At 41.3% G+C, this 25,891-nt stretch overlaps 1 protein-coding gene across 2 annotated transcripts in view; it reads right to left on the bottom strand.

The window, feature by feature from the left end:
* Window positions 1-25,891, bottom strand: part of SLC38A3 (solute carrier family 38 member 3) — a 66,423-nt gene that overhangs the window by 19,686 nt on the left and 20,846 nt on the right. The window contains exons 2-4 of one of the 2 annotated variants that reach the window (XM_087709263.1): window positions 6,551-6,731; window positions 4,234-4,318; window positions 3,450-3,565 (exon numbers count right to left, since the gene is read on the bottom strand). In XM_087709263.1, the coding sequence (XP_087565389.1) occupies window positions 3,450-3,565; window positions 4,234-4,318; window positions 6,551-6,648 (299 nt within the window). In that variant the 5' untranslated portion in view covers window positions 6,649-6,731. Of the gene's footprint in view, window positions 1-3,449; window positions 3,566-4,233; window positions 4,323-6,550; window positions 6,732-25,891 lie in introns of both variants that reach the window. The other variant, XM_087709262.1, reaches the window with a different exon arrangement.

Raw genomic sequence — 25,891 nt, 5'->3', positions numbered from 1 at the left:
CAACCTAAACTACCTGACTAGATGTGGAATGACCCCCACCTGCCCCTCTTTCAAAGTCCATTTTTCCAACCCAATTTTGTAAAGAGGTGGGGCCAGCATAGAGATACCTATTAATACCTGCCCCTTCCCAGTTTCCTAAGTGCTTCTTCTGAATCTCAGCCATGATGAACCACAGCTGTGTTTATTTTTTGTCCCACTCTCTGACTCAATCTTCACTATGGATTTAATCTAATTTATTTGCATTTCTAAAAACCTTGGCATAAAGCACTCCAGAGAATTTCCACAATCTTCTGCATGTGTCATTTCACCTGCTGAACCACAAATCCAGACCGGATGGGAATGACACATCATTGCCAGCTCTTGACTAAAATGGTTCCTGGAGTTTCCTATCCTTCGGCTTCTAGTGCTATTGGAGTGTAATGTCTATTATCCCAGCCATCATTGCTGATGGCTGGAATAATGAGAACTGTAGTACAAGAATGTTCACGATCCCTAGTTTGAATTTCCCATAAGACAAACAGTTGTAATTTGAGCCCTCATTGAAATGGAAGAGCCTTCCTTCCAGACACTGTCATGTTACAAAGGCAGAGAAATGTGTTTCTGGATCAGTTTTTCTTTCACTGAATCTCCAGGGTTATTCTGTCTCAACCAGTCCATGTACAATAGTTGAGAAGCAGATGGGACTACTAAGCCTCGATGGCTTGGAAGAAGGGTAAGCAACCTTTGGTATGAAAAGTCACATTCCCCTATGAAATATAACTCTGCCCAAATACAGGAATATTAAACTCTTGAATTTCTCCATGAGTTGCCTATAGAAAGGGTAGAAGTGGGACAACTGCAGGCTGAGCAATCTGCATGACAGAGTATCATCCACTTGTGGGCCAACAAGTGGGAACACAAGAGACTTCCAGAGAAATACACTCCAGGGATGTTCTAAAGAAAGGATAGTCAACTCTATGGGATGCTCACAGTCCAAAATTGCGATTAGTTACTAAAAATAGGAGTAGCAGGAAGGACAGGGAATGAATATGTCTGTTCTCCAGGAGAAGGCCTTCTAGAAAAACTGGGGGGATTGATCATTTTTGCTTTGAAAGTGACATGAAGTTTTCCTGGTTAAAGAAATGTGGCTTGGCAGATTGAGGACAGCGTGCCAGCACTATCCCTAGCTGAACTTTGTGACTGAACGCAACCAAAGAACAAAAGCAAGCTCTCTGCAGGGTAGCCGCATGATGCTGAATTGCTTCCCAGAACTTGGGAGGTTTTGTGACCCCATGTTTTGCTCTTCCCAACAAGAATTTCAAACCAAATGAGAAATCAGCCCCAGGGAGCCTCGGAAGCAGAGAACGGATCACTTCACTGAAAGCATTTCATTCCTCCCATCATGCAGTCATTCTCATCCCTGTCAAGATGCAAATGATACAGATGTCTACAGGGTGCAGACAACTGGAAGTATAAGAAATCTTAGCGGGGGGAAAAGCATGCATGAAGCATGCAATGAATCCAGGGCTCTGAGTTGAATTGAGTAGTGGATGATTCAGAGAGTAGATTTAAGATGGAAGAGGGTGATGCAACAGCTCTGCACACAGGCCCTGACCTCCATGTTGGTTGCAGACATTTTGGCCTGCACTTTGGTTTGCAAGGTCAACAAGGATGGTTACAACCCAGGTTAAAATTACTGTAGAGAAAGGAATGGATACAAGCCAAAAGAAATCCATTAAGGCTGATGACGTAACGCTGCCAAAAAAACAGAAGGACGAGCGTTACATTTACATAGCAAGAGGAGCTAACCCTGTCCTCCATCCCATTAACTGTTCAGGATCAAATAGCAATTCTATGTCTCTACTTCATGCAGATGCTAGAGGGAAATGCTAGTAGAGGCAAAGCAAAGTAGGTGGCTGTGTTACTGTTGGCTATGTTGCAGTTCGGGAAGAATCCTTCCCTTTCTGCAAGGATTCTATGGAGTAACAGAAGTAGAGCACATCCAAAAAGTATATCAAGATGAGAGTCATTCCTCAAAGATCTTTTGCAATGACTACCTTCCCCTACTGTTCTTATCTGCCTCCAGTTCACAGGCACCTTCTTGTTCCTCCCCGTTTATGCCATTCTAATAAAGGCTTTGATTTCACTCAGGATCGTGCTAAGTGTTACATAGAAGTCAGAGAGCTCCTGGAGGCCTTGTTCTCCAAGCAGAGGCTTGCTGACTTTGTTCCTCCCTTCATTGCAGAGGAGCATCATTTGTGTTCTCAACTCCCAGCATCAACTCCCGCTCCAAACCATCAATAGACTACAGTTCTGTTTGTCCCCAGACTAACCTGCTCCAGCCCACCTTAATTTCCCACATCGTGGGAATCTAACAAACCTCCTTTGTCTTTTCTTTCCCAAGCCTTCTGTGCACTCAGCCCAGCTGATTTTCTGACTATGGGAGTTCCAATTGCCAATAACCTTAGCTTAGGGTCAAATTCTGCCAACTTTTCCATTCATTAATGTACAAATAAATGATCCAACATCACACCTGTCCTTAAGCTAAATAGTTTCTTATAAAGGCAAGAAACATAAAATGATGTATTTATATTTGGCCAGCTTGTATGTCTATGGAGATTCTCAGTCATCAGGTCATGGTTGTCCCAAAGGTGCTTTTTCAAGAGGCAACTGGACTTTCTTGGTTTTTCTTTGAATACGTTTTGCTTCAGCTCAGAGCTGAAGAAGCTTCTTGGACGAGAAGCGAAACATCTTCAAAGAAAAACCAAGAAAGTCCAGTTGCCTCTTGAAAAAAATATCTTTGGGACAGCCGGCTTGTATATTCTTAGATCCAAGAGCATGTCATTGGATCATAAGTTCTCTTAGGTGTGGTCTGCAATTGTCTGTGTCCCACTCTGTTTAGTAGCTATGTTTCCGAGATTATGACAAGAACAGGACAATAATTAGAATCCCATTTCATTAGAGCAGGGGTGTCAAACTCATGGCCTGTGGGCCAGATGCATCACGCACTGGCCACATCCACCCCATTTAGCAAAGGGGGGGAGTCGTGATATGTCACATGACAATGATATGACAACGTGAGTTTGCCACCCCTGCTACATTTCCTGGATAAAACAGGAAAAACAATCCATTCTGACATTTCCCAAAGTAATCAGGATGAGGCTATAGGATGGTCCTCCCTGGCAAGGAAAAGCTACCTGAACAATAACATGAGGATTTGCTTTATCAGGCAGAATAAAATTCCCTGGAAAACGAGTATTGTATATAGACCAACAGAGAACTGCACAAACTAACCATAGGTACCAGAACAGTACAGATCCTCCAGGCATTTAGGATCAATGTCCAGAATTCCCACAATCAGCATAACTTTTCACCATATTGGGAATCCCCAAATCTGTGGAGAGTATCTGCCTGAGAAAGGAGAGGGTGGATTCCTCTCTAGCTCTTCTGATGATGAGCACAGCACTTACAGAAAGAGGAGGATGCCAGTGTTGGCCATAGCATATGCCAGCCCAAGGATCCCACTGCCCATGATGGCATTGCTGAGATTGAAAACAGACATCCCAAAAGAAGTCTTCCCTTCAAACTGAAACAAAAACAAGAGTGTGCATCTGAGAGAGAGTTGTATGCCAGCATAACACTTCTCTGCACTGTCCTCACACCTCCCCCCCCCCCCGGTCAGAAAGGAGTAGGCCATGGTCTATGCTAGCCATCTTTCATCTTTTGCTGCCTATGTTTCTTATCATGATCTTTAGGAAGAGGGCACTCCTATGCAGCATCTGCTTTGAAATCCTATATACTATAAAGTCCAGGTGAGCTTCCTATATCTCCTACTGCAATTCTTTTTCCTACCAGCTCCTAAGAAAGGTGAATTCTGCTTTTACCTATCACCTCTCTATTCCAGGGCTTGAGAGAAATCTTTCTCATATTAGAGTTATCAAAGATACATGTCCTTCCATTCTGATTCGCTTGCCTCTAACTTGACATCTTCTGGGTAGGCAGAGCAAGGAGGAAGGACCATCAAAAGTCTGGTTTGGGTTCAGAGGCTATTTGTTGTAGACTAAAAGGACACAACCAAAGATTGCATTCTTTTTTTTTTAATAGATTTGAATGGCTGTTGTCCAGACCACTTGCAAAATATGCACTGTTCTTTCATCTTTTCTGGTAATAGTTTCCCTGGAGATGTATGACTTAGTTATCAATGAATATATTAAAATTGCAACCATCAACCCAGAACAATATACCAAAACTTACATCTGTGAAATGAGTCTGTTTCTTTTCAACACCATGCGGAAGAAACTCCTCCATCTCCGTTACATTCGCCTGGTTCTCATCAAATCTGCCGCAAGATAATAGGGGTGGGGAGAAAAACTTCATTTAACCAGTCTTCACTTAGAAATTCTCCCTTTTCCAACTCTGGCTCAAAGGATTAGTTTCAGTGGTAATACTGCTGCAGAATTACCTCTTCTTTCCTTAGGGTCTGCTTCTTAGACATACTGAGAAGAAATAATCTTATTGAGGAATCTTTTCATACAGAGCCTATTTCTATTCTAACTTTCGCTATGTATTCCCAAAATTCCTTCTTATTTTCCAGAGGGCAATATCATTTATAAAAATAGCTTCAAATAGAATGAAAGAATGAATAAGCTTTTAAAAAACTGGGTTTCCAAATGCATTTTTGCTTTTAAAAAATACATAGCTAGATCTAGGATGCCATACTGGCTTTAACAACACTATATTTACCAAGAACATAATTAACTATAATTAATAAACACAACTTCCTGTGCTTACATTTTCTTAATTTTTTTTAAAAAAAGTTTATCAGTTCCTCCACCATATAAAATAGTGCCAGCAGAATATTGTATGTACTGCTCCAAAAACTAGCAGTTAACTCTAAACATAGACTTTAGCCTATGTTTCTTGAAAGCTCTAGAACAGCAGCAATGCAAGTATGATCTGGTGGTGGAGAATCACATTTTCACGCAGACAACCTAATGCATTTCATGTGTTGGATACTGCAGCATTCCCTGTCAGTTGTGTATCTGTTTGCAAATTTGGAAGTACCATAAAATCAATAAGAAACAAATTTGCATGTATTAGCTGGCTAAATAGAAAGTCCCAAAGCTTCCATTATATCCGTCTATTGATTAGGTAAATCAGGATTTATTGCTGTTATGGATGTTCTTTCTTTGCCAGTCAGCAGAACTCAGACATTTCCCAAACAGAATGTACACCGAGATGCATAGCCAATGAGGAGTCAAGTCCTTTTGTCACATAGACATAGAGAAGTACCTGGTCTGTTTGCTGGGGGGGGGGGGGGGGCGGGGGCGCGGAGGAGGACAAGTAAAACAAAACAGAACTGTTTCATGAAATGGTTGTCTCTCGTAATGTAGGTAAAAGGTTTAGCTCAGAGTATTGATTCATATTGAATCTTTATTTACCATACTATACAAATATTTCACATTTGATAATAAACACACTACATAATTGTGTGTACTTCAGCAAACATATCCTCAGACTGAACAAGAAGAAGAGCTTCTCTTCAGAATCTTGTCTAATCGGTAATAATCAGTGTAAAGTTTTATTTAATTTCTTTCTTACTTGTTAGATTTGTTTGCTGCCCATTTTGCCTCATTTTTCCAATATCTTTCTATAAATTTAGACAGAAACATTTGTAGCAGAAAAATGACATTTTGTGGTCTACCAGCACCATTACATCTATTGTAAATTTTAATGTTTTAATCAAGCTTTTCTTCCCCATATTTTAAATAGCTGTGTAGTTGATCTCTTTCACTACTAAATGCAGGTATTTTGGATATTCAAAGTTTAAAAAAGATATGTATAGTTTCTCTTTTCCTTTAATAAAATTTGATTGTATTTATCTCTGATGAGTTGGTTTGTCTTCTCAAATGGGGAAGAAGGGTTAGCAACAGAAATTTACAGAGATCCCCTAAGGCTGAAATGTTATGATCAACTGGGCTTCATTCTGGTTCAGTTCCCTACTTTCCATTTGATCTTGAATTAAATATATATAATTCTGTACTTACTTGGGAGTTTTCTTTACTCATATGTTTGGGGTTAAAAGCCAGATTTACATAATGGTTAAGGCATCACACTAGAAACCATAAATTCCAGTCTCACTTTAGGCACAAAGCCAATTGGGTTTTATCTCAGCCATAGAAGCAGGCAATGACAAGCCATTTCTGGAAAAAAACATTGCCAAGAAAATAGCAGGGACTTGTTCAGGCTGTCTCCAAGAATCAGACTCAACTGAACGGAAGGGGAAAAAAATGTTCAGGATATTTACAGATCACTAATTAGGTGGCAGCATTGATCAGGACGACCCAGCAATGTTCTGTAGTCATGGGAAGAAGGCAGATTAAAAGAACGGAAGTGGAAACAGCAGCACAAGAGTGAGTGGGTGCTAATGGGCAAACATTTGTGGATCAGAGAATGAAGTGACAGTAATCCCGTTCACTGCAAAAGATAATCTTATATCCAGGACAATTGCATTAACTCAAGCCTGCAATCTGAGTCAGTCAGATAAGCCAAGCCTTGCAAGCCACCTCACCTGTCATTTCCCATGGAAGAGGTATGTAATACTGAATGTTTTCCATTTGGCACGATGTCTATCATCTCTGTCTGGATGGGGATGTCTGTAGAATTCATTTTTTACTTTTGAAGTCAGTAGCTTCCCTTTTCTGGCAAACAGTTTTCAAAACAGGCAGTGGATGCAGGGCTACTGAGAGGTCCTGAATCAGCAAAGAGAGAGAGAGAGAGAGAGAGAGAGAGAGAGAGAGAAAGAGAAAGAGAGAGAGAGAGATCAGTTTGGAGAAGATATACAGCTAATGCCATACAACAGCCTCATCATTTTGGCATGTCCTTACTCTGTTGGGACATCATCCTAGAGTTCCTTGACAGTGTTGGACATGTCTACCTGAAAGGCGTTCAATAGAGTAAGCCTAATTTATACATTTTGGTCTGATGGACTTGCATATAATATTTCATCTCTCTTAGCCAAAGGAATATGAACTACAATTATTCTATAATGAGAACTATATCACATATGGTCCTCTGCTGGACTTATTCTCCAATGTTTCTGCTAAATTGAGAGCACCATGAAGTGAGACAAGATTAATTTCTATCTGATAAATCCTAAACTACTCAGCAATGTTCAACTATTCCCAGATGACTTTGCTGAATGTCACAACTCTAATATATTGGACCAGTCAGTATCCCACTCATCTACTTGCTGGTATATCTCTTTCAATATGAATTTTATTAGAGATTTTTAGAGAAATAAGACATGACATTATATAAACAAAAGGTAACAAAAAGAGAGACAATAAAGTTTGGAAATCAATATACATAGGAAAAAAAAGATTAAAAAGAGATCTTGAATCTTCTTTGTAGCAGTTATAAACACAGTCAATACCCTTCCTCCCTCTGTAAAACTACTCTTTACGTAGTTTCCTTCTATCCCATATTCAACCCTTTTTAATTAACAAATCTAGAAATCACTATTTCCATTTTCAGCAAAAAGTCCAAAAACCGGTTGCAGCCTTTTAAGAAACTATTGTTTTATCTCTGATCAAAGAGGTCTATTTCCACTTCTGTCACACACATGCACACAATCTCCCACACTTTTTCTGTCTTCACTTCATTAAGAGTATTAATAGAAAGGGCGAGGAAAAAAAGATACTACAAAGAAGAGTGGGTCAACCTAATTTCCAAAGCACTAGAAGGCAAGAGAAGAAACAATGGATGAAAACTAATCAAGGAGAGAAGCAACCTGGAATTAAGGAGAAACTTCCAACATTGAGGACAATTAAACAGTGGAACAGCTTGCCTTCAGAAGTTGTAGGGGCTTCATCACTGGAGGTTTTTAAGAAAAGGCTGGACAACCATCTATCTGAAATAGTATAGGGTCATCTGCTTGAGGAAGGGGTTGGACTAGAAGACCTCCAAGGTCCCTTCCAGCTCTATTGTGATTGCTTGATAGCATGAATAGATAATGTAATCAGTGGTCTTCAACTACACTGTAAATTATAGGAAGTTCAAATGTTATTTTTTAGGGGAACAGAAGATAAACCTTATTTGTTTATTCAGCACTGTCAATCGTTCACATACAATCTTCAATATCATCAGCTATAGCAATCTTCAATATCAATATCATCCTTTGATATTTAACATATCAAAGAGCTGCTAACAATAAGCAAAATACTACTCCATATTTTTCATGAAGCCAAGTTCATGATTTAATTCATTATTTTAGAAATTCAGCAAAGTGACAAGTTATTGTTTCCAGGCATGTCCGTTTCTAAGGCATTTCAGGTCACAGGACCCACTGATAAAAAAAAAAGACTGTGGCAAAGGGAACAGGAATAGACAAGCAGAGAAAATTATTATGGAACACTGGTATCATATTTAGAAATTTTATCCAGAAGATTTGAGCAGCAATTCTTCTAAAGATGAATACATTCCAACAAATGTTATTGAAAGTATCTCTAAGTAGACATTCATAGAATTGGAATCCATTGGAAAGATGACAACTGGGGAAACTTGCCCAATAATAAAGAAAAAGTTCACTGTGAATTCACATGCATATAAAGGTAGTCCTCAACTTACGACCATAATTGAGTCCAGAATTTCTGTTGTTCAATGATATATTTGTTAAGCGAGTTTTGCCCCATTTTATGACTTTTCTTGCCACCGTTAAGTGCAGTTGTTAAGTTAGTAACCTGCAATTGTTAAGTTAGTAACCTGGATGTTAAGTGAATCGGTCTTCCTTATTAACTAGGCTTGTCAGGTCGCAAAAGGGGATCACAGGATTCTGGGACACAACAAAGGTCATAAATGTGAACCAGTTGCTAAGCATCTGAATTTCTGATCACATGACCACAGGGATGCTGCAAAGATTGTAACTGTGTAAAACAGTCAAAAGTCACATTTTTCAGTGCCGTTGCAACTTTGAATGGTCACAAAATGAACTGTTATAAGTCAGGGATTGCCTGTATTTGAATCCCTGTAAGAAAGCAAAGCAATTAATATCTTATCTTAGATTTTGCAGGTGGAAATCTAAGGCAGGTCTTTTCCGATTACTACAGACTTCCATTTTTTTTGAGAAAAGGATTATAAATTCAAGCAGTGCTTCACGTTTTCTGCACCTAACTATCAGGCAGCAGCACTACCATGGCAATAAAACAAAGCATCTAGCTGTTTGGATTACTGATTTCCTGCTCCAGAGAGGCGAGCACCCTCCTTCCCAACGTAGACAATCAGTGTTGCTGAATAAGGGCAAGTTGCACAGTTTCTGGGCTTTGCTTAGCTATATATTGAAGATTTCAGTATGTGTCATTCCCTCACCTCACCCCGAAAAAGAGGGAGAGGGAGGGAGGGAGGGAGGGAGGGAGAGAGATAGAGAGAGAGAGAGACAGAAATACGTTGCTTTGTAGATTTTCAGTGGACAATAGGGTCCTGAATAAAGAGAGAAAACTCCAGCTTGAAATTATGGGTTGGAAGATGACATTAGTATCAGCCTTGGGAATGTCAAGTAACTACCTCTATCTTGGACCATGGGTTAGTCTAAAATCACAGTGGGTCAAATTTAGAGAGCCTTTGAGCCTACAATACAATACAATACAATACAATAGCAGAGTTGGAAGGGACCTTGGAGGTCTTCTAGTCCAACCCCGCCTAGGCAGGAAACCCTATACCATTTCAGACAAATGACTATCCAACATCTTCTTAAAGACTTCCAGTGTTGGGGTATTCACAACTTCTGGAGGCAAGCTGTTCCACTGATTAATTGTTCTAACTGTCAGGAAATTTCTCCTCAGTTCTAAGTTGCTTCTCTCCTTGATTAGTTTCCACCCATTGCTTCTTGTTCTACCCTCAGGTGCTTTGGAGAATAGTTTGACTCCCTTTTCTTTGTGGCAATCCCTGAGATATTGGAACACTGCTATCATGTCTCCCCTAGTCCTTCTTTTCATTAAACTAGACGTACCCAGTTCCTGCAACCATTCTTCATATGTTTTAGCCTCCAGTCCCCTAATCATCTTTGTTGCTCTTCTCTGCTCTTTCTGGAGTCTCCACATCTTTTCTACATTGTGGCGACCAAAACGGAATGCAGTATTCCAAGTATGGCCTTACCAAGGCATTATAAAGTGGTATTAACACTTCACGTGATCTTGATTCTATCCCTCTATTTATGCAGCCTAGAACTGTGTTGGCTTTTTTGGCAGCTGCTGCACACTGCTGGCTCATATTTAAATGGTTGTCCACTAAGACTCCAAGATTCCTCTCACAGTTACTACTATTAAGCAAAGTACCACCTATACTGTACCTGTGCCACTTCCCAGTCTCTTGCAAGCTATGCTAATGTTTAGTTATTCTCATAGTAAAAGAAAATGTTTTATTTCATAGGTACATCTGGGTAGATTTAATTTCCAAGCCCTTCGGTATCACTATTGTCATTTCCCATAAACAGCTCCTAGCCCTTTTGCTTTGCTCACCATAACCAAGTTACTCCTTAGCTCTCTTTTTAGATGCTAAACAGGATGAGTGCTTTAAATCTTTGGCTGTAAGCAGGGCTGCCTCTGTCCCTTTCAAGCGCACAGTTGCATTTGGATCATAATTGAGAAAAGTACTTGGCATGCTGTACAGGCAGTATCCCTGCTCTTGTGCATGGGCAGAAGAAAGTGAGAAGAACAACAGCAAAGGCAGCTGCAGCAGGAAGAGCAGAAGGCTGTTAGGGAAATGGGCTAAATTTAATGCAGTGGGGTACAGAAGGCCTGCAAGTAAATCTGGAAAAAAAAGGGAAGCAATTCCAGGCAGTCCCCAACTTACAACAGTTCCTTTAGTGACCAAGTCACAACAGCAATGAAAAAAGGGACTTTTTTTCACACTTACCACCGTTGTAGCATTCCCATGGGGGTCATGTGATCAAAATTCAGATATCTGGGACAACAGACTCACATTTATGACCCTTGCAGTGTGCCGGGGTCAGGTGTTCACTTTTTACAACCTTCCGACAAGTAAAGTCAATGGGAAAACCAGATTCCCTTAAGCAACCGTGTTACTAATTTAACAACCGCAAGTGATTCATTTGTGTGGCAAGAAAGGTTATAAACTGGGACAAAATTCACTTAACAACAAAAATTGGGGGCTCAATTATGGTCATAAGTCGAGGACTATCTGTACCAAAGGAATCCCGTCTTCTCTTTCCTAATAGGTAGACTATTGGGCACAAATTTGGAAGATTCCAACTGTAGATGGGAAATGGCATCATTTACTTTTTTGCAGGAAAACTGTAAGCAGGAATATATGAGGTCATTAATACTGCTAGTTCAGACAAGATTCTACATTTTATTTTGCTTACTGGAATAACCCAGCATTCGGTTTTGTTTTTTTTAAGTTTACCAATTCTTCATAAATTCCAAAACTTAACCTCTAGGGGAAAAAAACGTTGACCTGCTGCTTAAAGCAGAGAGTTGATAATACCAACTGTGCTGCATTGACAAGAAAAATATTGAGGGGAAAACAATTAGGTAAGGAACTTGGCAGGGGGAGTGCGGTTCTTCTCATTTATTCAGTTGCTGGATTTTTCTAGGCCAGTATTTCTTTTTTAAAGGCCACAAGGCTTTAACTAGAAGGGAGATTAATCATCTCACTTCATCAGTAAGCAAGATGAGTGTCTCTTCTTAACATCCACAAATACTGCTCCAAGAGTTCTCGTATTCTCACAGGAACAAAAGTGTAGCCCACCTGGGGCTGACTGTCAGCTTATGAAAGGACTGAAGTCTGAGAGGAGCGACAGAGGGAATGGAGGCAAATCTCTGGCAGGCTATTTTGCCAGGTTTGGAAAACCCTCAGCCTCAGACATGTTGGCAGGCGACACAAAGCACCTTCTGTTGGGCTTCCTGGTTCTACTTAGCGGATAGTTGGAAAGTGGCTTCCAAAACAACAACTTTAGAGGCAGTTGGCGCCCCAAGGAAAGAGAGGGACTACATCCCAGCCGAGGTGGCGCGGTGGTTAAATGCAGCACTGTAGGCTACTTCAGCTGACTGCAGTTCAGCAGCTCGGCTGTTCAAATCTCACCGGCTCAGGGTTGACTCAGCCTTCCATCCTTCCAAGGTGGTTAAAATGAGGACCCGGATTGTTGGGGGCAATATGCTGACTCTGTAAACCGCTTAGAGAGGGCTGAAAGCCCTATGAAGCGGTATATAAGTCTAACTGCTATTGCTATTCTCTGTGCCACCAGCTCCTTTTGACTGTCTTTCCCCTGCTAGCTCACGAAACGAGGTGTCGCTATTGTTTTTAAAATAATATTAATGTTAGTATACCATAAATTGCAGTTGATATGATGAGATCTAATCATTTGTTCTATTTCCAGTCTACTTTTCCATATCTTACATGCATCTCAGTGCTCAGCTGGAAAAAAAAAACTTTCTCCATAGAAATAGCACTTAAGACTCATATACCACTTCACAGTGCTTTAAAGCCCTCTCTAAGCAGTTTAGAAAGTCAGCATATTTTCCCCAACAATCTGGCTCCTCATTTTACCCACCTCGGAAGGATGGAAAGCTGAGTCAACCTTGAGCCTGGTGAGATTCAAACTGCCAAATTGCAGGCAGGCGGCAAGCAGCAGAAGTAGCCTGCAGTACTGCACTCTAACCACTGTGGCACCGTGGCTCACCATACAATTGCTTTGCCATTCTTACACTTTTTTATTTATTTAAAGAATTCATATTGCTGCTTAAAACAGACACTGATCCCTGTGGGGCTCATAGAAAACCTAATCAGCAAAATCTCAGGGGGAGGAGGAAACATACCAAAAGGTCACAGCTGAGAAAGAATTCCTTCCAAGTCTCAATAGGTAACAAATTTGAAGAAAGGAGATGCCCTTACCCTTTCTAATCCAGTGAGATGAACAGACACCCTCAAACAAATAACCTATTGCTGTGTTATGTAGAACTTTGAAAACCAGCACTTTGAACTGCTCCCACAAAGCAACTGAAAGCCAGAGGAGCTTGTGTAACAACAACAGTGTACCATGTAACAAAGCACAGCATCCTCTAAACTGGTCACAGCTTCTGGGTGGCCTTCTTCAAGGATAGCCCCGTGCAGTGTGCCTTCATTCCAATTGTTAAATGACTAAGATAGGAATGACTATGAGCAAAGCCTCTTGGTCATTCTGTAAACAATGAGAACTAATTCCCCCCCCCCATTATAAATGTTGTGGTCTTTCATGGATATATATGCCACTTGCTCACCCTTTTTTGCAACTCTATCAATTATGATTTGAGTTGAGTCGCACAGATGGACCCAGCACAAAAGGCACAGAGACATATCACAGCCACATAAATGTGAGGTGATTCTCGGCAAAAAAATAATAATACAGTTTTTCTCCAAGCATAATTTATTACTATTTTCTTACATGAACAAATATGAAAAATGGATGGCAGAGAACAGAAGGTTTTATGCAGAGTATCTCATAGCTTGAGGCTTTATGCTTAGTGATCATTTTTGTTTGTTAAAGGGGCATGTTCTGCCCCTACTCTCAACAATCCACCAGTTGCAGCCACTTACTTGTCTTTTTCTTACTTGAATTAAGAAAAATAAGCTAACTTTTCTCTGCAGAGGTCCCATTTGTCAAGCTGAAGCAAAGAGTTACATAAGGTAACATAAATTTTATTTTTTTATTTGATTTTTATTTGATTTTTCAATTGTTTACAAGATAATAGGTATAAGAATAAACATGAGTATGAATGAAATGTGAACAAATAAATGGGCGCAGTAGGACAGGCATGGTAGGCACAATGGTTTGCTTATGCACGCCCCTTACAGACCTCTTAGTAATGGGGTGAGGTTAATAGTAGACAGTTTAAGTTTAAAGTTTTGGGGGTTTGAAGATGTAACAACAAAGCAGTACATTCCAGGCATTGACCTGAAGTCCTATTTTCTGCAATCAAGTTTGGAGCGGTTTACATTGAGTTTGTTTCTGTTGTGTAGTCTTGTATAATTGTGGTTGAAGCTGAAATAGTCATTGATCGGTAAGACATTGTAGCGGATAATTTTGTGTACTACACTTAAGTCCAACCGTAGGCAGCATAGTTCTAGGTTGTTCAAGCCCAAAATTTCAAGGCTGGTGGTGTAGGGTATTCTGTTGCTAGCAGAGGAGTGTAGTACTCTTCTGTGAAATACTTCTGAACTCGCTCAATTGTATTAATGTCTGAGCAGAGCGGAAGAATATGCCCAATTCTTAGCGGACAAAATTGCTCGGCTTCGGTCGGACTTGGACTCCACACCCGCAGTTCCAGCCGAGGCACAGGGGGACCAAGTAGAACAGCTCTGGGTTGAGTTTCAGGACGTTATCCCCGGGGATGTGGACAAGGCCATGAGAGCTGTAAGTTCCTCCACCTGTGTTCTGGATCCGTGTCCCTCATGGCTGGTTGCTAACTGCAGTGAGGTGACACGAGGCTGGATCCAGGCGGTTGTAACCGCCTCCCTTCGGGAGGGGAACTTCCCCGCCTCATTGAAAGAGGCGGTGGTGAGACCCCTCCTGAAGAAGCCATCCTTGGATCCAGCTGTTCTTAACAACTATCGCCCGGTCTCCAACCTCCCCTTTCTGGGGAAGGTTGTTGAGAAGGTGGTGGCCTTTCAGCTCCAACGGTCCTTGGAGGAAGCAAACTACCTAGACCCCTTCCAGTCTGGCTTCAGACCCGGTTACAGCACAGAAACCGCTTTGGTCGCATTGATGGATGATCTTTGGAGAGCCAGAGATGAAGGACATCCCTCCATCCTGGTCCTCCTTGACCTCTCAGCGGCTTTCGATACCATCGACCATGGTATCCTTCTGCGACGACTGCGGGAGGTGGGAGTGGGAGGCACCGTGCTACGGTGGTTCTCCTCCTACCTCTCGGACAGGTCGCAGTCGGTGTTAGTGGGAGGGCAGAGATCGTCCCCAAGGCCCCTAAATTATGGGGTGCCGCAGGGTTCGGTCTTATCCCCCCTACTATTCAACATCTACATGAAACCGCTGGGAGAGATCATCCGCAGGCACGGGATTAGATACCATCAATATGCGGACGATACTCAATTGTATCTGTCCGCCCCGTGCCAAATCAATGAAGCGGTTGACGTGATGGGCCGGGGTCTTGAGGCCGTTATGGACTGGATGAGGATTAACAAGCTTGTGCTCAACCCAGAAAAGACCGAGTGGCTGTTGTGTTTCCCTCCCAAAGATTTGGCCAACATTCCAACACTCAGGCTGGGGGGTCAAATTTTACACCCCTCAGAGAGGGTTCGCAATCTGGGAGTCCTCCTGGATCCGCAGCTGTCATTCGACCACCATTTAGCGGCTGTGACCAGGGGGGCATTCGCCCAGGTACGCCTGGTGCGCCAGTTGCGACCCTACCTGAACCGGGAGGCACTCACAACAGTCACTCGGGCCCTTGTGATCTCTAGGCTGGAATACTGCAATGTGCTCTACATGGGGCTGCCCTTGAGGAGCATCCGGCGACTTCAGTTAGTGCAGAACGCGGCCGCGCGAGTGATCGCGGGTGCACCCCGATTCACCCGCATAACACCTATCCTCCGCGAGCTGCGCTGGCTACCTGTCGATCTCCGGATGCGCTTCAAGGTGCTTTTACTCACCCATAAAGCCCTACATGGCAGTGGATCTGGATACTTGAGAGACCGCCTTCTGCCGATTACCTCCCTACGACCTATAAGATCGCATAGACTGGGCCTCCTCCGCATTCCATCGGCCAGCCAGTGTCGGCTGGCAACTACAAGGAGGAGGGCCTTTTCAGCAGTCGCCCCGACCCTTTGGAACGAGCTCCCCGTGGAGATTCGTACCCTCTCCACCGTCCAAGCCTTCCGCATAGCCTTGAAGAGCTGGCTCGCCCGTCAGGCCTGGGGATAAGGACCGTTACCCCGCCCGAATATTGAATGTATGGTGTCGATTTTATTATATGTTGTCGTCTTAATGTTGTATTCCCCCTCCCTTGGTTTTCTGTGAGCCGCCCTGAGTCCCCTCAGGGAAAAGGGCGGCCTACAAATGTCAATAAAACCTAAACCTAAACCTGATATTCAGTGAGGATTCCAGACAGATGAGCCGTATTCAACAATTGGTCTGGCAAAGGTTTTGTATACCCTAGTTACCAATATGATATTACTGGAGGAGAAGCTTCGTAAGATTAGATTAACAACTCTTAATGCCTTTTTGGCAGTGCTGTTACAGTAAGCTCTTAAATAGTTTGATATGAGTACTCCAAGGTCCTTGACAGAGTGAAGGTTGTCTACAAGGTCATATCCACCTAGCTTGTATTTGGTGTTCTAATTTTTTTTACAAGACAGAGCATTTGTTGGTTGAGATTTGGAGTTGCCACTTTTTTGACCATTCAGACACAAAGTCTAGGTCGCTTTGAAGGGCAGTAGCATTGTCAGTGGTGTTGAATAGTTTTACGTCATCAGCGAAGAGGACACAGTTGCTGATAAGATGACTGCAAAGGTCATTTATGTAGAATGTAAAGACTGTGGGTCCTAGAACACTGCCTTGGGGAACACCACTATTAACGGGTTCAGGGTTTGATAGGGCGCTCCCTATTTTGACTATTTGTTGTCTGTTTGACAGGAGCGCAATCCACTTATGAAGAGACCGGAAATGCCGTAAGAGTTTAGTTTTAATAGCAGTTTATCGTGTACCATTGAATCAAAAGCTTTGCAGATGTAAAGCCTTTAATATAAATTGTGTCTATAAAAATTGTTCCTCATCAAAGTGAGAAAATCACTTTTTTGTAATCAACATATTTGGATGAAAAGCAAAATGTCTTCAAAGCCCAGTTGCCTCCTGAAAAAGCACCTTTAGGATCTGGATTACTGAGAATCTCTACAGACTTTTAACATATTTGTCACTATCATAAATAAATTTCCTGAGATGGTCCACATTTTTGCGAACTCATCTTCTCTCACTGTGAATTTTCCTTATCAGTAGTTGCCTCATCTCTTCATCTGCATAAATTTACAGACACTGTGACCTGGGAGCTGCTTTTTTAATGTGAATTCATACATTTTTAATTTAACAAGACACCAAGAAAAAGCCCCAGGTGTAAACAAATCTATTCCTATAAATCATGTTCACAACACTGAACATTCCTGTTATTTAAACTTGATATTTTGAAAACAAAACAAAACTCAAATTGTACGAAATATAACAAATATCCAATGGCAAATCATTCTTTTTTTCCCCTTAACAGCCCAGGGTGGCAGTGGCTATGGTTACAGAAGTGCTTTCAGGCCTCAAGAGAAGTGCTTTTGATTGTCATCAAAATGATTCAGAGAAGCTCTGTCTTCAGCAAGTCAGGAAAATATCCAGTTACATGATATTTGGCAAAATCTTCCAAAGACTGTGAAAGCCACCTCAGAAATCCAGAGGTACACTGGAGAGATTCAGCATGCACTTAGTTTTTACCACTTGCCCCCAAAACCACTTTCCTTATAGTTCTCATAACGAACGATGTAACAAAGAAGGTGTAAGAAATGTGTAGGACTCATAGCAGAGATTGTAATGTAGATTTTAGCATGTAGAAACTATAGCACTTCTATATATACAACCAAAAGCCTGCATCTGGTATGTAGACAACATCTGTAAACAAAAATGGAACAACTGGAGAAGAAACATGAAATAATCAACAATATCTTCTTAGGAATGAAGTTCAAAAGGGAAGAAAAAAACAACACACAGTGCTTTCTATTCTCATCACTAGAGAAAATGGTAGCAAATTAGAAACAAATCTATTGCTTAACCACTCACACTAACCAAGTGCTTCACTATCAGATAACACCCCAATCTCCCACAAGAGGATCTGTGTAAGAAAGAACATTATTCAGACAAGCACAAATGCACTGGAGCAACCCAGAAGATCATAAAAAGGAAACAGATCACCTATACATCTTCTAGCAGAATGGACACCCACACAACTTTATCAAAAAGTGCTTGATCACTCAACCCACTACAGAACAACAAACACAAGCTAAGCACTTAAAAATCACAATGAAAACTCCTTGAAAAGACTTAACCATAATTACAACTGGGAAACTGTGAGCATTAATAAACCAAGCTAAATCCGAAATGGTAGGGAATTCCTAGACCATATTACATCCAGAATCGTTCAGGTGAGATGTGTAGAAATTTAATAAAAATAAATATGAAAATATGTGCCACATGTTTTAATCAAAATGACCAAAAACCAATGATTTGATCAAAATGACAGTTTGATTAATTTTATTTCAACCAAGGGGACAGCTTCTTGACTTCATTTGGGAGGTAAAAGGATAAAACTATTACAGTTTGCCAAAGTATTTTCAAATTGCATCTAACTTTTTTCTTTCTTATTCCCTCAATAGTAGATTTGATAAAAGTAACCTAAATTGCAGTTTTGAAATCCCATGTCAATGTCTAAAAAAACTTAGCTGATACCATAATTGCATTCTCAGGGGTGGTGGCCACATGTGAGACCACAGAAGCTGAATGAGATTTAGATAGTTCTAAAACTGTTCTTTGTTGAGATCTAAGACTTTACTGTATTTGAGTCAGAACTGCTTTAACTTAAACCCCCTCATTTGCACAGATTTTCTTTTTTTAAAAAAATCAAGTCTTTAGAAAGCCACAGTTCACATCAAAAACAGATATAGCATCTGCTGTAAATTTACTGCTAACCTAAGATTGAATTAACTATCTCTTCTAAAGCTCCGGGTCATCAAGTTCTTTGGCATTTGCTATAAGCCATGATGAGGTCGCACACACTATGGCATCATAGTGCAAATTACATAGTTCACAACATTTGCATGATGATATTACTTCCTTCCTTCCAATAAATCCAAGTCTGGATGTAATGGAAAATTGAAGAGTTTCATTCAGACTGCATTGCTTCTGACTGGGCGAGATCATTCGGCGGCACGGGATAAAATACCACCAGTATGCGGACGATACTCAGTTGTATCTGTCCACCCCGTGCCAACTCAATGAAGCGGTGGACGTGATGAACCGGGGACTTGAAGCTGTTAGGGACTGGATGAGGGCTAACAAACTCGTGCTCAACCCAGATAAGACCGAGTGGCTGTTGTGTTTCCCTCCCACCAATCCGGCAAGTATTCCACCTCTCAGGCTGGGGGGTCAAACATTATACCCCTCAGACAGGGTCCGCAACTTGGGAGTCCTCCTGGACCCACAGCTGACTTTCGAACACCATTTGTCAGCTGTGACCAGGGGGGCATTTGGCCAGGTTCGCCTGGTGCACCAGTTGCGCCCCTACCTGAACCGGGAGGCTCTCACAACAGTCACTCGTGCCCTTGTGACCTCTAGGCTGGAGTACTGCAATGTGCTCTACATGGGGCTGCCCTTGAAGAGTATTCGGCGACTTCAGCTAGTCCAGAATGCGGCCGCGCGAGCGATTGTGGGTGCACCTCGCTTCACCCACATAACACCTATCCTCCGCGAGCTGCACTGGCTACCTGTCGATCTCCGGGTGCGCTTCAAGGTGCTACTTGTCACCCATAAAGCCCTACATGGTAGTGGATCTGGGTACTTGAGAGACCGCCTACTGCCAATTACCTCCACGCGACCTATTAGATCTCATCGATTAGGCCTCCTCCGAGTTCCATCTGCCGGTCAATGCCGACTGGCAACTACGCGGAGGAGAGCCTTCTCGGTGGTAGCTCCGACCCTATGGAACGATCTCCCCGTGGAGATTCGTACCCTCACCACCCTCCAGACCTTCCGCACAGCCCTCAGAATCTGGCTATCCCGTCAGGTCTGGGGCTAAGACTGTAACCCGCCCGAATGGTATGAATGTTGTGTTTTTTAATTATGTATTGTCTTATATGTTAAAAAGTTTGTCTCCCCCTCCCCCCTTGGATTGTGAGCCGCCCTGAGTCCCCCCAGGGAAAAGGGCAGCATATAAATAAACTTCAATCAATCAATCAATCAATCAATGTCTAGTATAATGAAGAGAACTAGTGAAGACCTGATGTCCAGTGTCAAGTACAAAAAACCAGAACCAAAGTTGTTGAAATAAATACAAGTTTATTCCATGCTACCTCTCTACAAGAATGTGAACTATTAACAGTCAATACAATACAATACAATACAATACAATACAACACAACACAACACAATAGCAGAGTTGGAAGGGACCTTGGTGGTCTTCTAGTCCAGCCCCCTGCCCAGACAGGTTGGCGATAGGGTCAATGGAATTCAAGGAGGGCTGGACTTAGATCTCTTGTAGGCATGAAGAGCTCCAAACTGATGACATGCTTGACCCCACCCTTGGCTCAATCTAGTCATCTCTTACAAGTCTTCCAATATTTGATGGGTTGTCACATAGAAGAGTGCCTATTTTCCAAGGCACTTGAGAGCAGGACAAGAAGTAACAGATGGAAAGTATCAAGGAGAAGTCCAACTTAGAACTACAGAGAAATTTCCTGACACTAAAAACAATCAGTGAACAGGTTGCCTCCAAAAATTGCAGGTGCTCCAACACTGGAGATTTTAAAGAAGAAATTGGACAGCCATTTGTATGGAATGTCAAGCAGGGTCTCCTGCTTGAGTAGGGGGTTGAAATAGTGTCCCTTCCAACTCAGTTAGTCTGTTAAATCCATCCAAATAAGATTTTAATAATGCTTTAAAGAGAGAGATAACATTACAAAATGGGAACTAGAGAGAAAATAGATTGTCTCAGTCCTTCTCGGTCTAAATTAATATCCAATGTTGGCACAGATTTGGCTTTGGTTGCTTTGGTGGATAATCTGCAGTGGGTACTTGTGGGGAAGAGTAAGGAACTCCAGATAATATCCTGTGTTGCTCAGAGCCTTTGATACCATTGACCAGGCTATCCTTTTGAAGCAGTTGAAGAGTCGAGGGTAGGAGTCGGGGGAACAACAGTTGCAGTAGTTCCATTCTGTGAAGAAGAAACACCTCCTGCAGAGTTTAATTTGGATGAAAATACTCATGAATGAAACAACAGATAACGTCCAAATAAAAAGCATTTGCCAATACCAGCTAACTAAAATCCAGAAAGGGCTTCTGGGAGAAAACTGACAGCTAATCTGATGGAAAATATACATTCTGTTAGCTGGCTTCTGGTGCTATCTTCTATCAGGTGATAAAAGTGTAAATTGAAGCTTGCAGGGATCATAAAATGGAGGGTGTTAAAGTCATAAATTCACTGTGTATTTCTTAAATGGCAAGCCTCCAGGAAAGTGAGAGAAAGTTGTAGAGGATATCTCTACTACAGAGATATTTTAGGTTTGGAGAATAATGGCTTTAAACTGCTTCAGGAATATTTAAAGCCGCCTGTCACAAGAATATTTTACGATGTGGGAGGAAAGGTGATGTTATCACAGGTTGTAATTGTTAAACATGGATATGAATTATTAGGTAAATGATTAGACAAGCGAAAGCATAAAACAATTGATTGAGAATCTATTTCAGCTATTCAATGATGGACCATTACATACCACTCAATTATGTAGGTTCAAATCCAGATAGGAAGCAGTTAAGCCTTGATTAAGTCCTGGGTCATCAGATATATTAGGTTTGCCTGCCCCTCTCTATTTCTATGGGGTGGCTTTTAGTGCAGATAGAGCCACTCCTCCTCTAGTGACTGAGTTCTAATCTAACCATCATTAAGCAAAATGGTCGCTAAATGAACAAGAGAGATGTCGAAAAGATCATTGATTGGTACCATCTCAGTCCGATAAAAGTTCTCTCATACAGCTATGCCAGCATTACCCTCACTCCGGCATGCAGGCAGTTTGGTCATGAATGCACACATTGGTTTAAAAATGAAACTGTTATTATCATTCATTACTGTTGTATTGTGAATAGTTGCTAACTGTTGCTAAACAAGAAGAAGTATTTGTACTGCAACTGGCCCAAAATAAAGGATTTCAGGTAAGGTTTGGCAACAGCTGCGCTGCTTGCCAGTTGCTTTCCAAAACCTAATTAATGTGCTTACTCTTATGTACAGAAGTTTATATGGCTTAGGTCCAAATTAGGTGGAAAACCACCTGCTTCAATTCAGTAACAATCAAAAGGTATTAATTTACTTCCATTATGTTTGCTTATTTTTTTTTAAAAAAATGTGATTTGTTGATTCCACAGTACCTTAGTGGCTCAAAGGATTTTTCTTGAAAAGATGATAAACTTGCCATTTTAAGAAAGCAAGTAATAGCAAGTCTACCACCCAGGGAGAGATAAATGTCTATTTGCTTTCCTGCAAGGAAATTGCCATGAGATGCCAAGCCTAATGATCTATGGATAAGCAAGTCAGAGATGAATCCACCGCCACCAGAAGGAGAGGACAGTGAGATATAAATCAGGAATTATTCAAATTGGCTTGGAAGATGCAAAGCCCACAGTCTTAATTCAATCAACAACACTAAAGGCTCTGAAGGAACTCTAAAGGAAGTTGCGACAAGGAAGTCTTATTTAGCAAAATTAATTAAGTGTTGATTTTGCCTCTTTTAAATATGGATTTGAGGGGGGGGAATCGTCCCAAAAATACTTGCAATACTGGATATAACTGCAACATACCATGTTTTCCCGAAATAAGTGCTTGGTCTTATTTTGAGGAGGTCTTATTATTTTTGAGGTGCAGAAGGCGGTGAGCGTGGTCACCTCATGGCTGCTGCTGTGTTACAATATTTTGGGGGAGGGCTTTATTTTAGAGGGCTTATTATCCAGAGTGGTCTTATTTTCGGGAAAACAGGGTATCATTGAGACCAGTGGTGGGTTTCAAATTTTTTTTGAACCTACTCTGTGGGTGTGGCCTCCTTTGTGGGAGTGGCTTGCCAGCCATGTGAGCTGGTGGGAGTGGCTTGCCAGCCATGTGTTCTCTCTCTCTCTCTCCCTCTCTCTCTCTCTCTCTCTCTCTCCCTTTTCTCTCTCTGTCTTTTTCCTTTTTTTCTTTCATCTCTCTCTCACTTTTTATTTCTTTTTTCTTTTTTTCTTTCTTCCTTTCTCTCTCTCTCTCTCTCTCTCTCTCTCTCTCTCTCTCTCTGTGTGTGTGTGGTGGGTTTCAAAAATTTTTGGAACCTCTTCTGTAGGTGTGGCCTGCTTCCGGGTCCACTGGTGGAACCTCTTCTAACCGGTTTGGTAGATTTGACGAACCGGTTCTACTGAACTGGTAGGAATCAACCTCTGATTGAGACATGGACACATAAGATCAATAATTTTATTTCCTACCTTTCATCTCCTTAGCAGATGCATAATGACTTCTCTGTTGGAAAGCAAAAGCAGTTCCAAGCTTCATGCAAGATTTGGACATCAAGTCCCATCACAGTTATTACAAGAAGCCGTGTGTGTGTGTGTGTGTGTGTGTGTGTGTGTGTGTGTGTGTGTGTGTATTTTAAATCTGAGGCTAGAAAGCTCTTTTAGCTTTTTTGCTCAAAAATCTTGTTACCCTATAATTAAATACTCATTTTTAACCCTATGCAACACAGAACATTTCAGTTACTTGAGTAATGAATACCGTGCCATTGCTAAGCCACATTTTCACTGCTCTTTGGTTAATTTAATGTACAAGAAAAGATTTCCGGCTCCCAGCCTGACTCAATGAAATTCCCAGAGCGAGTGGGCCTCTGCTGACAGCTGGCAGGATCTGGCAGCAGCAGCATTTGTTCCATAGCTGGCGTCCTTCCCAGAATGCAGTTCAGTTGGGCACCTGATTAGCAATATTAATGTAGAAATGAAGGAGTCATGCATAGTACTAATTATTTTTTTAAACACTTATTTGAAAACTATTTTAACAAAGCAGCAGTGGGAAAACAGGGAGCGTTTTACACATAGAAAGATGGGCAGCAAATCTTCCCTAGTATTGTACAATTTGGTTTCGTTTGCTTTCCTTACTTTTTTTTTTTTTTTTTGCTTTGCAGTAAGACCATGTAGAACAGCCAATAAATCTAACTTTATATGAAAAGGGGCAGCTGTAGGCCCACAAATATCCTCACTCCTCTGAATTTTAAAGTCTGCATAACATATCAGCACTGATGTTTCACCTTGGAATTTCTGTGAGAAAACACTATGTGCCCTTATGTTGTTCTTTAGAGTCTATATCCGTCCTCATAAAAAGTTATTTGTGTTAGGAGGTGAAGTATATGACAGTGCAGGAAAAGAAATCTCTCTCTGTGTGTATGCTATGAGCAATGAATGCAGTGCATGTAAAGGGCATTTGTGTGAATATTATGTGTTATTATGTGAAATGTACTTTATACTTTTCCCTTCCTTCCCTTTCACCCACATATTATTGGAGCCAAACTGAAATTGTCTTTCCATGCCCACCCCATGAAGCGTCACAGCGGATGAAATGAATCATCAAGCAATATATTCCAAATACTATGGCTAAGCTGTTTTCATGTATCAAAGGGCAGGAGAAACTGAGAGCCACACCAGATAAATAAAAACTCTGCAGCAGCCTATATGTAGAATGTTTTCACAGTCTTACTGGGTGGGTGGTTCTAATATCCAGACAGTAGCACTCCTGTTCGTCCAGCAATGGCTCCCCTGCTCCAAAAGACATGTGTGTACGTGGAGGGAGGGAGGGAGGGAGGGAGGGAGGGAAGGAGGGAAGGAGTGAGGGAGAGAGACAGAGAGAGAGAGAGAGGGAGAGGGAGAGAGACAGAGAGAGAGAGAGATTTCACTCCCTAGCAATTCCACTGAGTTCACCTCAGTTCATCAAGGAAGAGACATACCGTAAGTCAGTGCCAATGTTGCTAGGAAAAACTCCCAAATGCAATCCTGACATTTACGGCTATGCCTAAAAGAATCCTGCCTAAAATCCAATCCAGCTATTGCCAATCAGTGTGCGCTGAATGGATCCATGTTCTGACACCATAGAAGGAAGCTTCCTATGTTTCCACATTTTCAACCCTTCAAATTCATTTAAATTCTTCTTTCCAGCTTAATTTTGAATCATCAGGATGAGCATATATTCTAAAATTGTCAAATGGCATCCAGGCTCTGTTCCAATAATTCAGCAGTGGGTCTCACCCTACTTCTTTTACCACTGTTGCATTGCACTTGATGGACAACCATAATTAAGTCAGTGGATCTAATTGGTTTTTCTTTCCACTTGAACATCTTTTTTTCTCTCCTGTGAATCAATTTCATAAATGAGCAGGCAGATCTATTTTGAAGTCACATATATGAATGTTTTTGTCACAAATTGCTCTATAGAGATTTATTATCTAAGGAAAAAGGTCTTGCATGCTTTGCCAACACCAACACACACACACACACACACACACACACACACACACACACACACACACTGATTATGGACAATTACAGAAGATAAAATAAATCTTGAAAGCTGCTTATTCTCAACAAGCGACAAGCAACTTCCTTTTGGCTGATTAGGAAGCAGCTCAGTGTCTCTCACTTATAATGCTGATGAATGAGTAATTTCAACTAGTCATACAGTACACTACAGAATGGTACCGGGAATTGCAAGGATCATTTATAATATCTCAAGGAATATTAATGCATTTTAAATTAAGATAGAAAATTCCCATTTTAAAATACTATTTTTAAAATAAAAAAGTAAAAACAATAAATCAAAATACAGGTTTAGACATTTTTTACCAGCCACGAGGTTTTGTGGGAGATGGCAGGGAGTCAGGTAGCCTATAAATCACAATGAATTTCACTGACTAAGCTTAATATTTAATACGTTTTCTGCAGCTGATTCATTATGGAAGTTATTTGCTCTAACTGCTCAGACAATGCCAAATAACATGCTAACTACCATTATTCACTTACAGTTTTATGCAATGATGCTGGCTGTGGAAAACCTAACCCTCCCCTGTCCCCCAATCTTCAAAGCAAGATTGTGATGAGAGGAGGAGA

The sequence above is a fragment of the Thamnophis sirtalis genome, unplaced genomic scaffold (assembly GCF_051295495.1).
Source record: "Thamnophis sirtalis isolate CommonGarterSnake01/CBP01778 unplaced genomic scaffold, rThaSir2_p1.2 scaffold_3, whole genome shotgun sequence".
NCBI classification, from domain to species: domain Eukaryota; kingdom Metazoa; phylum Chordata; class Lepidosauria; order Squamata; family Natricidae; genus Thamnophis; species Thamnophis sirtalis.
This window is presented reverse-complemented; position numbering and strand designations above follow the sequence as displayed.